Here is a 15681-nt window from a genome sequence, read left to right as displayed (position 1 = left end):
ATGAACAACTGAACACTAAAGTTAAAATTATCCAAGCCATTCTGTTCTCCATTATCACGTGTGGATGTGAGAGCTAGGCAGTGGAGAAAACAGGCAGGTAGATAAATAATTCATTCAAGATGTAGTGCTGAGGATATCATGGATGGCAAAAAAGACAAAGAATTGGGTCCTAGAACAAATCAAGCCTGAACTCCCCCTGGAAGCTAAGATGACTAAATTGAGGCTATTGTATTCGGCTACATCATGAGAAGGCACGACTTATTAGAAAAGACAATGATACTGGGGAAGGTAGAGGGAAGAACAAAGAGAGGAAGGCTACATGCCAGACTGAGTCGAGGCGACCATGGGTCTAGATCTACAGGACCTGAGAAGAGAGGTAGAGGATAGGGGGGCTTGGAGATGTCTCATTCACAGGGTCTCCATGAGTCGAGGTTGACTCGAAAGCAGCTAAAACAACAAAAAATAAACATTCTTGGGGTGGTGGCTTTCTTAATCTTAATCTTTGGCAACCCCCTTTTTAAAGGCATTCTCCAAACTCTGAAGTTCTATAGAATCATAGATTTGGAAGAGGCCAAAAGGGCTATCCAGTCCAATCTCCTGCCATGTAGGAACTCTCAATCAAAGCATCCCCGACAGATGGCTATTTAAAGACCTCCAAGGAGGGAGACTCCACCACTCTCCAAGGAAGTGTGTTCCACTGTAGAACAGCTCTCCCTGTCAGGAAGTTCCTTCTAATGTTGAGGTGGAATCTCTTTTCCTGTAGCTTGCATCCATGGTTCCGGGTCCTTTTCTCTGGAGCAGCAGAAAACAACTTATGGTCAGCTCCATACAGAGGTTTTATGAGAGAACAAGGTTGAGAATTTATGCCAGATGTACAGTGCATTGGATCTGGGTTAGTTAGATAACCTAAGTTCCTATCAGGGTCAGTGAAACTACAACTGAAGAATTTGTCCCATTTCAGGTGGCCCCAGATTCAAGTAACTTGGGAATTCAAACTGTTCTGTCTTTTGTGAAGGTACTTCCTATAGTGGGAAATTTGGAGGAAAGAGAATGGAAAAAGCAGAGCACATTAGAGCATCCTGAATACTATTAAATAATGCCAGAATGTCACAATATACCTCTAGGGAAGGAAGCAGCATTCTAATTGTCTCTAATAGATGTAACGTATTGGAAATCACCTTGCATCTGAAACAGGAAATCTTGAAGGCTCAGGGGAAATTCCTGAAACCTATCTGTCTGGAAAATGGAAGGAACCAGAAGTCCAAAATGTGTAGTCAAATTTATTGATCCCAGTTCTACAAATCCCAAAGATGTTTTAGTAAATGGATGTTCATCAGGGTGCTTGTCCTTGTGCATTTAACTGAGCTTCATACCTTCAGTTTCAAAAACCAGAGGTATTTTGAAGTTGGGAGGATGATGGCCACCTAAAAGCAGCTGTTTTGCGAACCGGCCACAAAAATGGCAATAGTTGACAACCCCACCTCCAGTCAGAATTACCCCCAACTCAGGCTTAATTCTCTCTTGTCAATCAAAATTAATCTGTATTCTCTTTAAAATGCATTTGTGACTTCTTAATGTTTTTTTAATCCTTTATGAATGGTTGCCCTGTACTTTTTATTTTAATTTTTTTTAAAAAAAATGTTTTTACAACATTAGCAGTAAACTACATAAGTACTGTCTCATTTTGGTAGCCTACTAAATGACCTATCCTGAATGCTCATCTGTCTGGCGGGAAATGGTCCCAAAATGCTTTTATTACCATTTTTATTGCTGACATGAAGAAGTCAGAGTAACATTTAGGGAGCACATATGCTGAGACACACCATTAAACCACAGTTGTACTTATATGTCTGAATTCTCTAGGATTTAAGAATTATTTGCCACAACTATTTTTCAGATACACTGATTTTGTGTGAAGACAAAACATGTACATGTTCACATTTAAATTTTTAATCAAGTTCTGAATAGTTACATTTTCTTTCACAAGGCAGGGTAAGGAAAGGCAAACTGGATCTGTAATGCAACGTGGGAGAGTGGCAGGGTTTGGATGCATCCTTATTGGATTACAGCTCCCAGAATCCCTTAGCTAGCACAGCCAATGGCCATGAAGGCTGTGGAAAGCAGAGAGCTGTAGTAAAAAAAATTAAATAGATAAATAACATCCCCAACCCCTGTATGGAGGACTTGAACATCACAGTATCCTGGCTGGAATCAAGGGATCCTACTCCTCATATTCACAGTATTAACTGATCTAGGAACGATGGTGATGGTGATGAAGGCTGTCTCAGAGTGAAAGGGTTAAATCTCTCTACCCATTCATACAGATTCCATTGCATTAATCTAATCCCCTTTCTCTGGGTCTTACAGAACCAATTTATGTGACAGTGTCTACATCTAGTTTGGCTCAAAGACTGACTCATTTCTGGCACATAGAATTGTTGTGTGCCTTCAAGTTTTTTCCGACTTCCAGCAACCCTAAGGTGGACCTAGCACAGGGTTGTCTTGGCACAATTTGTTCAGAGGGGGTTTTGCCAGTGCCTTCCTCTGTGGCTGAGGGAGTGTGACTCACCTATGGTCACCCAGTGGGGTTCATGGCCAAGTGAGGATTTGAACCCTGATCTCCAGAGTCATAGTCCAATGCTAAAACCCCTGCATCATGCTGCTTCTTGGCATATATAATATATGAAGTAAAAAGGTTTTCCCATAAATAAGTGGGATAAAGAATGCAACCCAAATAGGATGTTTTAGCCAAATATGAAGTTTTAGTATCCTGCATCCCTTAATTGTCAGTGATGTCATTGGTCAACATCTCAGCTGATATGGACACATCAGAAAGCTCCTGGGTCTGTTGGCATTTCTGTATGTGTACCAGCAGCTTTTTCATCTTAGTACACATACTGGACAATGCATTTTTTTTTCTTGTGAGAGCAGTGATTTCAGGATGTGATAGGTGTAGAGAATTGCTTATGAAAATGACATAATGGATCTAATAAGATGATGGATATATCAGTGCACATATACCTATCGATCAATCGATCGATCAAACTATCTATTGTCTGTCTATGAGAATTAATATTCTCAAATAACATAAGGTGTATGGACTGATCTGGGTAGAATTGCTGGCATACATTACAATATGTTTTAATGCACAGCAATTTTGCCTCAAAACTGATATATTGGTTTATGATGTATAATATTTCCAATGAGTGTTAATACAATTTTTAAAACAGCAGAACATCCAGGAAAATATATAGATATACGGTCTCTCTGTTTTATTGGCAACGAAATACAGATAGTAGCCCCCACAAAAGGAAGTGTGTGTGTGTGTGTATTATATATAATACAGTACTGTACATTGCTCTTCAACATCTTCAACATCCTGCATCCTGTACCTTATGATGTCACTTGCTACCTATTCATGACTATGCTGTTTTTTTCTTTTGGGAAACTCTTTTTGAAATATGCAAATTAATCTTTGACAGAAATTGAGAGTATAGTCTCCACCCTCAGCCAGGTTGAAGGAAATTTCCTGCAAAGCCTTTCATGTATATAAAGGACTAGAGCTAGTAGCTAGAATTACACATCACTACAACTCACAGCATCTTAGTAAGGTAAGCAATGGCATATAAGATGTTTTTTCTATTAGCATAAGATTCCAAATGCATCATATTTTTCTGGTTGCCATGAAAATGCAATACATTTAATTGGTCAAAGAATGAAGAGAGGACTTAAGTTTTATTTATTTATACCAAGTTATAGCGTAAACTCTGAATTATGTGGTTCTGAACTCATGTCCTTCCAAATGCTTCAAATCCCAGAATCCCTGACCATTGGCCATGTTGGCTGGGGCTTCTTGGAGCTGAAGACAAAAACGATAGGGAGACCAAAGATTGAGAACCACTGATCTGCATCTAATTATACAACAGAAAGATAGATTTAAATGCATGTTTATGCCAATCTGAAGTACATTTGCTTGGAAGGAGATTCCATTCATATCAACAAGACAAACATGTAAAAAATGTATCAGGGTAATATTAGTAACTAGCCTGAACTGACACATTTCTGCAAATCTGATTATGCACTGGGATGTGAAAAATAAATAATTACTGTATTTTAAAATAAGTATTTACTACAGAACCACTGATGTCTTAACCTCAACTTTATAACATTCTCATTCTTAACACAGTAGGGAAATTAAGAAGGGAGAGCATATGAACAGTATACAGAACGCTTGAGGCTGCATCGGCACAGTAGAAATAGTCCAGTTTGACACCACTTTAACTGCTCAGTGTTGTGGAAGTCTGGGAATTGCAATTAGTTTTGGCACCAGAGTTCTCTGACAGAGAAAGTTAAATGTCTCAAAAACTACAGTTCCCAGAAGTCCATAACACTGAGCCATGGTAGTTAAATTGGTGTTAACCTGGATTATTTTTGCTGTGAGGATGCAGCCTTAATTCAGAACATTTTAGGGACTAAGTACTTTACTGTTGAAACCTATGTTTGCTGTCAACTGCCATCAAATTGACTTCTACTTATGGTGACCCTATGAATGAGCAACCTCCAGGTCTCCCTGTTATCAACAGTCTTGTTCAGGTCTTTCAAACTTGACTGATTTATGTGAACTGATTCAAGACTTGATTGAGTCTGTCCATCTTAAAAATCTCATTTGGTGCAGTGGAATTTATTTTTTATTTGGTATTGTATAAAATTACATCCTAAATGTCTTCTTAAAATTCAAATTGAATTTGGACCAATGTTAAGAGTAGATTATTTATTTTGTTATGTGAATAACTCATCTAAAAATAGTAATGCTATTCATCCTGATTTCTGATAGATTAATATTATGCTTTAGAGGTTGTGGGTTTGTATGTGCGCACTGTAAAACAACTAATGAAAATTCAGATTAATTTGTATTTTAGAGATGCAAACCCAAATTAAATCATTTTAATGATTTGATGTACCACTTCTGGTTTCCATGAAAACTGAAATTAATTTGGAAATAAGGGTAGTTAAAGCAATTTGAAGTTAATAAATGACAAAGGATAGAATATTTTAATTATTTTAAAGTGGTTTTAGATACATATTGAACTTTTAAGCATTTCTTTTAATCTAGTCTACATGTTTACCATAAATATTATCATCTGTTAGCTAACGGAGGGCAGGAAAAATGGAAATAGGAGGATGCACTTGATTTTATTAATACATTTATTTTCTATCCCACCTTTCTTTTAATGTGGGACCCAACATCGTTCTCTTAGATAAATGATGCATAAGTAAATAATAAAATGCAATTGCAATCCTGTACATAATTTCCTGTAAATAAGTTCCAGGTAACTCAGTGCATCTTAATTTTGTTAGATTTCACTGTTAGTGTGCAAAAGAATATGATCGTTCAAAGCTAGATTTTTCAGTGCTACAAACTTTACTAAACTACACTCCTAAACCAGCAACACATTTCTTTTTACAGGAGCAGTTTGGACTGTCAAATAAAGATGGGGTTTGGTACATTCTCCTGCTTTGTTTTCTTTGCATTTCTCTTTGCCAAGACTGTAATAGCAGAAGGCAGAACGCTCAACTTTGGTCTATGTGAACTCAGCAGTGTATCTTTCCGAGAGTTAAGGGACAACTTTGATGCAATCAGAGAAAACATAGTAAGTATCACTTGGAAGTTCATAAGGGGTTATTTTGCATTGTTTTCAAACTTGAACTGTTTGGAAGATATAGGTCAAGACTCTCAGTTATAAAAGCATACATATTTTGATACATATTAAGTGGGGAGGTATCCACTACCTCCTTCTGTAGTGTCTCTCTGTCCAGCACAATGAAAGTTGATGTTACAGGGGTGCACCCCCATTTAGTGATAGACAGAGCAGAGAGATGTAGTATTCATGTCCAAGAAGGCAATGGCTTTTCTGGCTATCCAGCTGCATCTTGAGACTGTACAGGTGATTCTTGCCCCCTGCCATTTATTGTCCATGCAGTGGATGTTCAAGCATCATTACACTCTGTAGCACCTCAAGCACACTAATGCTGTCAGATATTTACACTCTACAAGCATTGCCATTAGATTTTGTTCTTAATTTTGTCAGTAGAGTAATTCTCCTAATGGATGACATCATGATGAAATAGCGTTGTCATCTAAAGCACAGGATGTATTGAAATTATATCGCTTCTGATTCCGTATCTAAAGACTAAAACAAATAATTTCAAGGTGGAGAGGAAATGCAACTATAGTTGAGACAAAATCCCAGCATTTCTTATATGACCACTAACTGGAAAGGGAATGTAGGAGTTAAAGTCTTAAAAAGTAAATTTTCCAAACTGAATAAATCCAAAGGTGAGACTGAACCTTTTTTCTCCTCTTCACCATACATTATCTTCCTTTCCCATTCTCTCTTTTAGACACATAGACAGACACAAAACCCACCTGCATGTGCACTCACATGCAACCTTACACACAAACATACACATACATACACCCAACTTTTTTCTTCCTTTTCTTCCCTTATACTCTTTATCAACTTCTTCACTTTCATTCAGAACAGCTTGCATGAGAAATAACCCCACTTTAAGTCCCAGGCATCTCCAGTTAAAATGATCTCAGGTGCATTGTCAGGGCTTTCTATTGGATACAAAAACCTGCTCTTGAGCAACCACTGGCTAGCTATAAATCCAAACTTGACAGAAGACTATTTTGGTCACATTCCAGGAAACAGCAGAAGTGCCCCAGGCAGTTGTCTCACACCCATTTCTCTCTTTAGGTACAATATACTTCTTACCAGTGATGAAACAACATTCTTAGACATGTCTTGGTTGTTTAGTAGCATCCCCATCCTTACATGCCCCTTTTGGCTTTAAGAGTTGAGAAGGCACCTGGGATAGAAATTCTATTTCCAAACACAATATTTAAAAATACAATACAATTAGAAAGTTTTCATTACAAAAGTGAACACACAATTAAGATTTTTATTTATAAAAAATGAGTTAAAAATAGTTTTTAAAAACACGTATAAAAATAATAAACCAGAAACCATATCTTCCTCTTAAAAGCTTGGCCTGCCACATCATATTGTTTGTTTATTTGAGTAAATAGTTTGTGTAAATGAAAAATGGGGAAAGAGAACAATAGCACAAATCCCATGGTTATGGTAGATTTGAAACAGAAGAGGACATGAAGAATGTGTCCGCTTTGAAGTGCCTGACTACTGTGTATAAATATCTAGACTGGATCTTATGTTCAGTCTTCTTCTGCAAAAAAAAAGTTTCTATCACAATTCTCTCCCTCACATAGGGAGTCCACACTCATTTTTGTTGACTTTTCTTCTTCTTTTTCTATTTATATGATTTGTCTTCTCTTTGTCATTGCAGCAAAACCAAGATAACAGGACAGACGTGATGTTGCTAAAGGAAAATGTCTTATTGGATGTCCCGGTAAATACATCTTCTTTAGAAAATCAAAGTGCTCTTGAGCGGGTGGGCTGTGAAGGTCAAGAATCCGTATTAAGCCCATTTGTGAATGGGAGGGGAAGAACTGTAATGCAATTCAATGTTAGGACAGAGTTATTGGAGTCTCATTCATGAAGGCCTGCTCATTACATGTTGAATGTAACACCAAAGGATTATTTCAATATATATCTAAACAGGATAGCCTTATCTGGCATATCTCCCAATGTCCATTGCAGATTAATACTTGTCAATAGAGGTCACTCATATTTGTTAAAAAGCATGTGTAATAAATGATTACCAGTCATTGGAGAATGTAGCCATCATTTTAATACATGTTTGAAAGAATGAGGGTTTGGACCATTCAAGCCTAATGATTTTTCTTCTTGCTTTAGATGTCAGAGAGCTGCTGTTTATTCCGTCACCTGCTGAGGTTTTACATTGAAAGCATTTTCAAGCATTATGAACCAACCAGTAACTTACTGAGAAGGAAAACGAGCACTTTAGCCAATGCCTTCCTCAGTATCAAGACAAGATTAAGAGAGTGTGTAAGTATGACTTAATTCATTGATTAATTTAATTGTAGCACATATACCCTGCTTTATAGTCAGAAAAGATGTCAAAATGCCTTATATATAAATTTGGGAAAGGGCATGTCCCTGCCTTCAAGCTTATACCACCATCCCCGACACTTTTTTGTTGTTAACTGCTCTCAAGCCAACCCTGACTCTTGGCAACCTTGTGGATGAGACATCTCTAACCTCCCTGTCTTCCACTGCTCTGTTTAGGTCATGTGAACTCAGGCTTATGACCTCCCTGATTGAGTCTATCCATCTGGCGTGCAGTCTTTCTCTCTTTCTACTGCTATATACCTTTCCTAGCATTATTCTCTTTTCTAATGAATCATGCTTTCTCGTGATATGGCCAAAGTACAACAGCCTCAGTTTCATCATCTTGGCTTCCAGGGAGATTTCAGGCTTGATTTGTTTGTCTTTTTCGCTGTTCACAGTATCCTCAGCTCTCTTCTCCAGCACCACATCTCAGATGAGTTTATTTTGTTCTTATGTGCTTTTTTCACTGTCTAACTTGCACTCTATACATGGTGATGGGGAATACAATGGCTTGGAGGATTCTAAATTTACTGCTCAGTTGTATATCTTTAGAATCTTGTCTAGTTCTTTCATAGCTGCCCTACCCATTCTATTCTTCTTCTAATTTCTTGCTTGCAATCTCCATTCTGATCAATGTTTGATCCAAGATACAGGAACTCTTTGACTATTTTAAATTCCTCATTGTCTAGGTTGAATTTATGTAGTTCCTCTATGGTCATTATTTTTATTCAGCCATAAACCTGCCTTTGCACTTTCTTCTTTTAGTTTCCTCAGTAATTGTTCCACTGGTAGTATGGCATCATCCACATAACTTATGTTGTTGATGTTCCTTCTTTCAAGTCTGACCCTACTTTTAGTATGATATTTTCTGCATACAAGATGAACAGGTGGAATACTAGAATGCAGCTTTTCCTGACCCCTTTGCCAATTGGGAACTATTCTGTGTTTCCGTATTCTCTTCTAGCAGTAGCCTCTTATCCTAAGATTTTTCCTCAGGATTGTCAGATGTAGTGGCACTGCCATGGCTTTAGAAGCCATCCATAGATTTTCATGATCTATGTAGTCAAATGCTTTGCTATAATCTATAAAGCCCATACTGTTTTTTCCCCTCAGGAATTCCTTAGTACACTCCATTAACCATTATATGTTTGCAATGCGGTTCCTAGTGCCTCTTCTTTTCCTGAGCCCTGCTTGCATCTTTGGGATTTCTCTCTCCATATATGACTGGAGTCTGTGCTGCAGAATTTTAAGCACTATTGGGGAATAAAAAGGTTGGGAAGGAAAGCAAATTAAATTTAGGGCCTGAACAAACAGGTCAAAATAAAGCTGTTTCGGGTCACTTTGGAGGTATGCTGTTTAAATGCTGCATGCATCCTAAGAGGCCGGAAGCCACGCCAAAGCCACGCTCCAGTCCTAAGGACTAGAGCACAGCTTTAATGCAGCTTCTTGCCTCTTAAGATGTGTGTGTTATTTAAATAGCATACCTCCAAAGGGACCTGAAGCAGCTTTATTTTGGCCTGTCTATTCGGGCCCTAAATTAAAAAACCCGCAGGCACAGGTTTTTTTTTTTTTTCTTAATGGTATGAGGTTCCTCAGCTTACTGGAATGATTGTTGGATGTCAGTTGCAGTAAAGCAAAGCCAATTGAGTTGGCTTCCTAAGGAAACTAATAGCAGCCATAGTTTCATTCTGACCTTCCACAGCTATCCCCATAGATTATTTGGTGACTAGCTATATTTATGTCTTACATGACCACAATGTTTACAATAGCTGCATGCATTAAAACTCTCATTTTATATCCTATTGAAGAGAACTTAATGGTCAAGCTCTCATTTAACTACTGGTAGAAAGCAAAACCTCACCAGCATGATTACGCTGGTGTTCTAAGAGATGAAATCTTCTTCTTCATTGATTTTGTAATAAAAGGCAGATGGTTCCCTGAAACAGCTACAGCCTTCAGATTGAAGGGCTGCATCCTGATGCCATATGGCTGCCATTGCACATTTATGGAAGAAGCATCTTTCCCTGGCTACAACTAGGACATGATCGCATTACCTTTTAACCCAGCAGCAGTGTAACGGGCTGCAACAAGTACATGGCATGGAGGTGGGAATTACTGCATTGTAAGTCACTGTCGAATCACCCATTAGGCTGCTGCCAGGTTAAAAGGTAATGCGATAAGGTCCCTAGACAAGGACAAAAGCTCCTCTCTCTTCCATGGAAACATCCTTGCAACCAGTTGGGGAGGAGGGCTTGGAGTTGCACCAGGAAGCAGTCTGGCTGATGTCAAGCTGAAATTTTGCAGTCAGGAAAAAAGTATAGTGCAAAGATATACTGGATAACTCCTTACACAACACAAAGTACATATGTAGATATAACTGGGTATCATGTCAGCATCAGTCACCAATAGAATTCTGGCCAATGTTAAGGTGGAAACTTGAGCCATGATGTACTCAAATCCCAGAATCCTCAATATGTTAGTTATTGAAATATGTTGTTATAAGCTAAACAATATTAATGTACTATGAAATAAATAAAGAAGGCTTGGTATCCAGGGTTGTTGATCCATAATCAAATTTTACATGACAAATGGAAGCCAAATGTAGCAGAGATTGTTTGCTTCTTTGGTCTTGTTCTTCATTATGGTTATAATAATTTCTTTTGTCTGTGTTTCTTCTCAGCATAATCAGAACAAATGTTCTTGTGGAGAAGAGTCTCACAGAAGATTTAAGCTTGTACTGGAGGAATATGAAAAGGTAAATTTGTTTGCTTGTTTTCTCTTTCTGGTATTGCAAATTCTGTAGCTGCTTTATATGCCGCATTAATATATTCCATTCTAGGCATGCATAAATTGACCTAGGTCGATTCTGGTCCCTCATCCATTGAAAGAAAGGTAGATTGAGATCTACTGTGTAGACATTTCAAGAATGTGCAGCAGTTGTTTAGTAATAACAACAATAAAACGACCTCTCCAATTTAAATTATGATACTGAAATGTTTGAGATAATCCAGGCTGGGTTTCAGTGTGCAAGGACTGAATTCTTTCAGTTCTCTGACACTGAATCTAAATGCTTGTCTTTTGCACCAGGCTCCTTCCGGCTAATGGATCTTGAGGTGCTGGAAAAGAACCAACTAAATTCTATAACCCCAAAACCTGGGGTGCTGTTAGGCACAGTCCCTAGGTATAATGCTTTGGTGGTTTTCCCCGCACACCACATGTGAGCATATTGTTCTTCCCATTCCACACCGAACTGCAAAGCCACTTCTTCAAGGATGTCCATTCCACCTCTATTTAAAAAGCTCCAAAGAAGGGTCCACCATTCATCTGATATAGCCTATTCCAGTTCCGAACAGCCCTGACAGTCAAGAATCCTATTATTTAGGCAGGGCTTCTTTTCTTGTCATTTGAATCTACCTGATAACTGGCTAAAAGGCATGAACACATGATAATCTTTTTTTTTTTTTTTTTGCTAATGAACAAATTACTAATAACCTCAAATTCTTTTCACTTTCACAGCTTAATAAGAATATAGCAGCAATCAAAGCTCTAGGAGAGATGGATCTACTGTTTGGCTGGATGGAGGGCTTCTAGAAAAGACCACGGTTTTCTTTTTTATAAAAAGTGTTACTAGATTTTTTTTAAAAAAGAAATGTTGTTTTTAATTTCATTAATTTAAAAATATCAATTTATATGTGTATTTATTTTGCAAAGATTTTTTAAAAACTTTTTGTAATAAAGTTTTCTAACTCCTTGGCTAGTGTAGCTTTGAAGCTACTGAGCCAATAACAGTTTAGCAAATGTAAGGGACCCAGGAGACCTGGGCCACTTCGTGTGCTGTGTTTCTCCTTGAGAGACACAATCCACAGTCCAAACACTTACTGAGATATAAAGAGAGAGAAAGAGAAAGCAGTACATGAACCGGACTGTACATCTGCCATCTATGGTAGAGATCCTACATTGTATTAGCTAGGAATGACCTAAAGAATAAATCACCAAACCCCAGGGAGGCAGTCCATGCAGTGGAGGTCTACAGCATGGTTGAATGATGTGCTTCAGAATGACATGGCCAGCCCCAAGCTGCAGTGCTTTTTTGTCAGGTACAAGAAGTTTGGCCACATCATTCTGAAGTGCTGTACTTGACCACAGAGCAGCTTCCTAGAATTTATGTTGGGATTCGGCAGCACTTATGAATATGCAACATTGGTGACTATTGAACAGTTCTGGATCCATAACTCTAGGATGCAAATCTGTAACTGCAATGTAGGATGCTAGTATCTCTCTCTCTCATATCCAACTATCGATCAATTATCTCTCAGATGTGCAGTCCTGTTTGTGTACCTCTCAATCATTTTAAAGGGGCTTGTTTTGTCATTATTCCCAGTGTATGTGCCTGGATCTTAATCTGCAAGGAGAGTTCTTCATTTTTTTCTGATACTGCAAAATAACTACTAGTCACTACCTGGTCCTGAAATATAATGTGCTTTTTAGTAGTTGAATGTTATTTATTATATTGATGTTTTACAGTGTTATTTAAAATTTATTTATATCAAAGTACCAACATTATTATTTATTTATTGGCAAGGTCTGACACTGAGATCTTGCAACTTGACTAAATTATTGTAATCTAAGGATGAACTGTAATTAGTTTTTAAAAAACTTCTCTAATCTATTTTAAACTCTAAATATATTATATTTTTGTTTTAATTTTAATATTTTTATCTCACCTAAATAAAGATGCAGTATTTTTTTACCATGATGTATTATGATATTATTATACTATATGTTTTGATAAATTATTTGTGGGAATCTTTGTGTATATGTGTTTTTGTTTTTGTTTTGCTTTATACATACATTGATCACAAAAAAGGACAAAGAAAACACAATCATGAAAATAAGTCCATAATTTAAATGATGTTCTGGATCTTATTACTTATTCCTATTTGTTACTTAGCATTCTTTATCTATAATATGGTACTTCCTCATATTTGATGTGGCACAGCTGGTAAATCATTCCAGGATCATCAGACTGAGACTGAGGGCTTTGTGGTCTGTTACAACTGTGAACACATGTATTTCAGAAAAGCATATTTCACATACAGTTGCATTACATTGTGGATTTAGAACAGGGAATCACGTTGCCGACATGCCATATATAACCCAAGTGGGATCTTATACAGCACTACTGACTCCACAGGTGCCTACATTTTAGAATTAACAACAAGCTACAAACTCCACAATGTAAGGCATTTTTTTCATAGTGAAGTGATCTCAGGATGTGTGTGTGAGAGGATATCTTCAGTTTGAACTGTGTTGCCGATCGAAAGAGGTGATGGAATAAACAGTATCAAAAAGGATCAGCAAAAGCAATGTAAATATATATGTCAACCATATCATGACTTCACAACAATGAATCAACAGATTTTGACCAGAAATCTATAGAAAAGTACTTAAGACAATATTGATGGGAATTTTCTATCACAATCTGAAGGCTGAAGCACACAGTCTGGAAGGCACAGCCTCTGGCCACTCCGGCCCCGGTCAGGTCAGGACCACAGTGACTTCAAGGCCTGCTTTGAAAGTGGGCTGCTGCTGCAGTCTCAAAGCAGCCACTTTTGTGTGAGCATGTCCCTAAAATATGCAGATTAAACTATAGTAATAGCACAAAAAACCAAAGACTTTTACTGAAGAGAGTCAAGGAAGAAATGCAAAGGCAAGTTTGCAGTTGACCATTAAAGAAAAAAATAATGACAGAGATTTACATGGCTTTAAAGCAGATGATAAAGACATTGAAATAGTTCAACATTTTCTATACCTTGGCCCAGTCATTAATCAAAATGGAGACTGTAGTCAAAAAATCAGAAGAAGAATAGGACTTGAAAGGGCAGCTATGAAGGAACTGGACAAGAGCCTGAAGTGTCAAGATGTATCACTGAATACTAAAGTTAGGATTGTGCATGCCATTCTATTTCCCATTTCTATGTCTGGTTGTGAAAGCTGGACAGTAAAGAAATTTGATGGGGGGGTGGAAATCAACTCATTTGAAGTGTGGTGCTGGAGAAGAGTTCTACAGACTGCTAAAAAGACTAATAAATGTATCCTAGAGCAAATCAAGCATGAACTCTCCTAGAAGCCAAGATGACTAAACTGAGACTGCCATACTTTGAACATATCACGGGAAGGAATGAGACCACATTCCACATTGGATAGATTCAGTCACAAAAGGGCTGCTGTAGACAAGGTGACTTGAAGGTCTCTCATTCATGGGATCACTATAAGACAAAGCTGATGATGGCAATTTTCAACAACAATTGTCCCCTGACAGGATGTCAGCCTTAATGTATAAAAGCAAACTGAGGCTGCAATCATTTGCACACTTACTTAGAAGTGATAGCTATAGAGTATACAACTCCTGTGTAGATATGCTTAGGTTTACGGTGTCTTTACTAAATCAAGTTCTCAGATTAACCGAAAAACTTGCTAGATCCAAGCAAACATGTTGTCCTTTTGCCAGCACCACTGTCGGAAAAAACCCTAAAAATGACAATATCACATAATAATGGTGATGCAAACTTGGACAAACCTATTGAAAAAGTCTGTGAAGAAAGTTTAAAAAACAATACGATAATATATTTCCCCTCCTGTCAGTGTCAGTACCTTGGTTTACTAAACTAAATTACATAAGTCATGCCAGCAGGCAAAAACAAAACGTAACAAAACATTTCTTTGGTTTGCATCACTGTTTTTGACAAGTCTCTGCTAGAAGGATTTCTCATCCCAGAAACAGATGGTGTATGAAAATCTGATCATCTGGTAATATTGTGAAAAGTTATCAGAAAATAAATGAAAAAATACATTGCTGACTCCTGCTCACTAAACACTCTTGAGTATTTCCCAATGGGACACATTTCCTGTTCCTCCTCTACCTAGATGTGGAAAGACAGGGGAGAATGCATGACAGCAAGAAAAGGAAGTCCCTTGTAGATTGTAAGTCAAGGACTATTTTGAGCATGGCAAATATATTCTTATATGGCAATCCTGGAAATGCCTAATATACACAAGCCCTGTTAAAAGATTACGTTTAAGGGATCTGCTGCCAGAAGATCTATTGAAACAAGTCCTCCCCAGGAAGCTTTCCTGGAAGTGGTGGGCAACATCTGGAGTCAAAACAAAGTGGCAAGCTGCCATTTACATCTTTGACAATCTCTTCCCATAGATTGTAAGCCTGAGGGCAGGGAACCGTCCAGTTAAAAAGATTGTATGTACAGCACTGTGTAAATTTACAGCGCTTTATAAATAAAGGTTAATAATAATAATAATAATGTAGAATTACTCTAAGGGTACTATGGGAATGAAAATGGTAAACCTCAATGGGATTTGGAATTTCCGTTTCTCGCAATATTCCACAGCATAGAATCTGTGGATTAAATAAACATAGGAGTGGTGACTATGATTAGAAAATTATATGGTGTCTTACCTCCTGGCACTGATCCATGAACCCAGAAGAAGCATCAACAGTAAGCCTTGCTGAGGTGCTAAGGCCCAGGCAGCTAATTAAGGTTGCTACTTGCTAACACTGGGCCTTATTTTGTTGTAAGCCTGAGAAAGAGATTTTTGTTGTTGTTGTTGT

At 37.7% G+C, this 15681-nt stretch overlaps 1 protein-coding gene across 1 annotated transcript; it reads left to right on the top strand.

Moving 5' to 3' along the window:
• Nucleotides 1–343: 343 nt before the first annotated feature.
• LOC149315951 (interleukin-20-like) lies at nt 344–11645 on the top strand. Its single transcript, XM_089518284.1, has 6 exons — nt 344–376; nt 5547–5651; nt 7369–7497; nt 7839–7991; nt 10735–10809; nt 11571–11645. The coding sequence occupies exons 1-6, from the start codon at nt 344–346 to the stop codon at nt 11643–11645; spliced, it is 570 nt and encodes a 189-aa protein (XP_089374410.1).
• The last annotated feature ends 4036 nt before the right edge of the window (nt 11646–15681 follow it).

This window comes from Sceloporus occidentalis, unplaced genomic scaffold (genome assembly GCF_023333645.1).
Source record: "Sceloporus occidentalis isolate IW3139 unplaced genomic scaffold, rSceOcc1.0.p SCAF_3, whole genome shotgun sequence".
NCBI lineage: Eukaryota > Metazoa > Chordata > Lepidosauria > Squamata > Phrynosomatidae > Sceloporus > Sceloporus occidentalis.
Note: the sequence above shows the minus strand (reverse complement) of the source record. Positions and strands in the feature narration are given on the sequence as shown.

Bases quoted from the DNA above. Each gene is read 5' to 3' on its own strand.
- LOC149315951 (XM_089518284.1), top strand. From the start codon at position 344: ATGGGTCTAGATCTACAGGACCTGAGAAGAGAG. The intron at 377-5,546 runs GTAGAGGATAGG...CTCTTTGCCAAG, and splicing joins TACAGGACCTGAGAAGAGAG to ACTGTAATAGCAGAAGGCAG. The intron at 5,652-7,368 runs GTAAGTATCACT...TTGTCATTGCAG, and splicing joins ATGCAATCAGAGAAAACATA to CAAAACCAAGATAACAGGAC.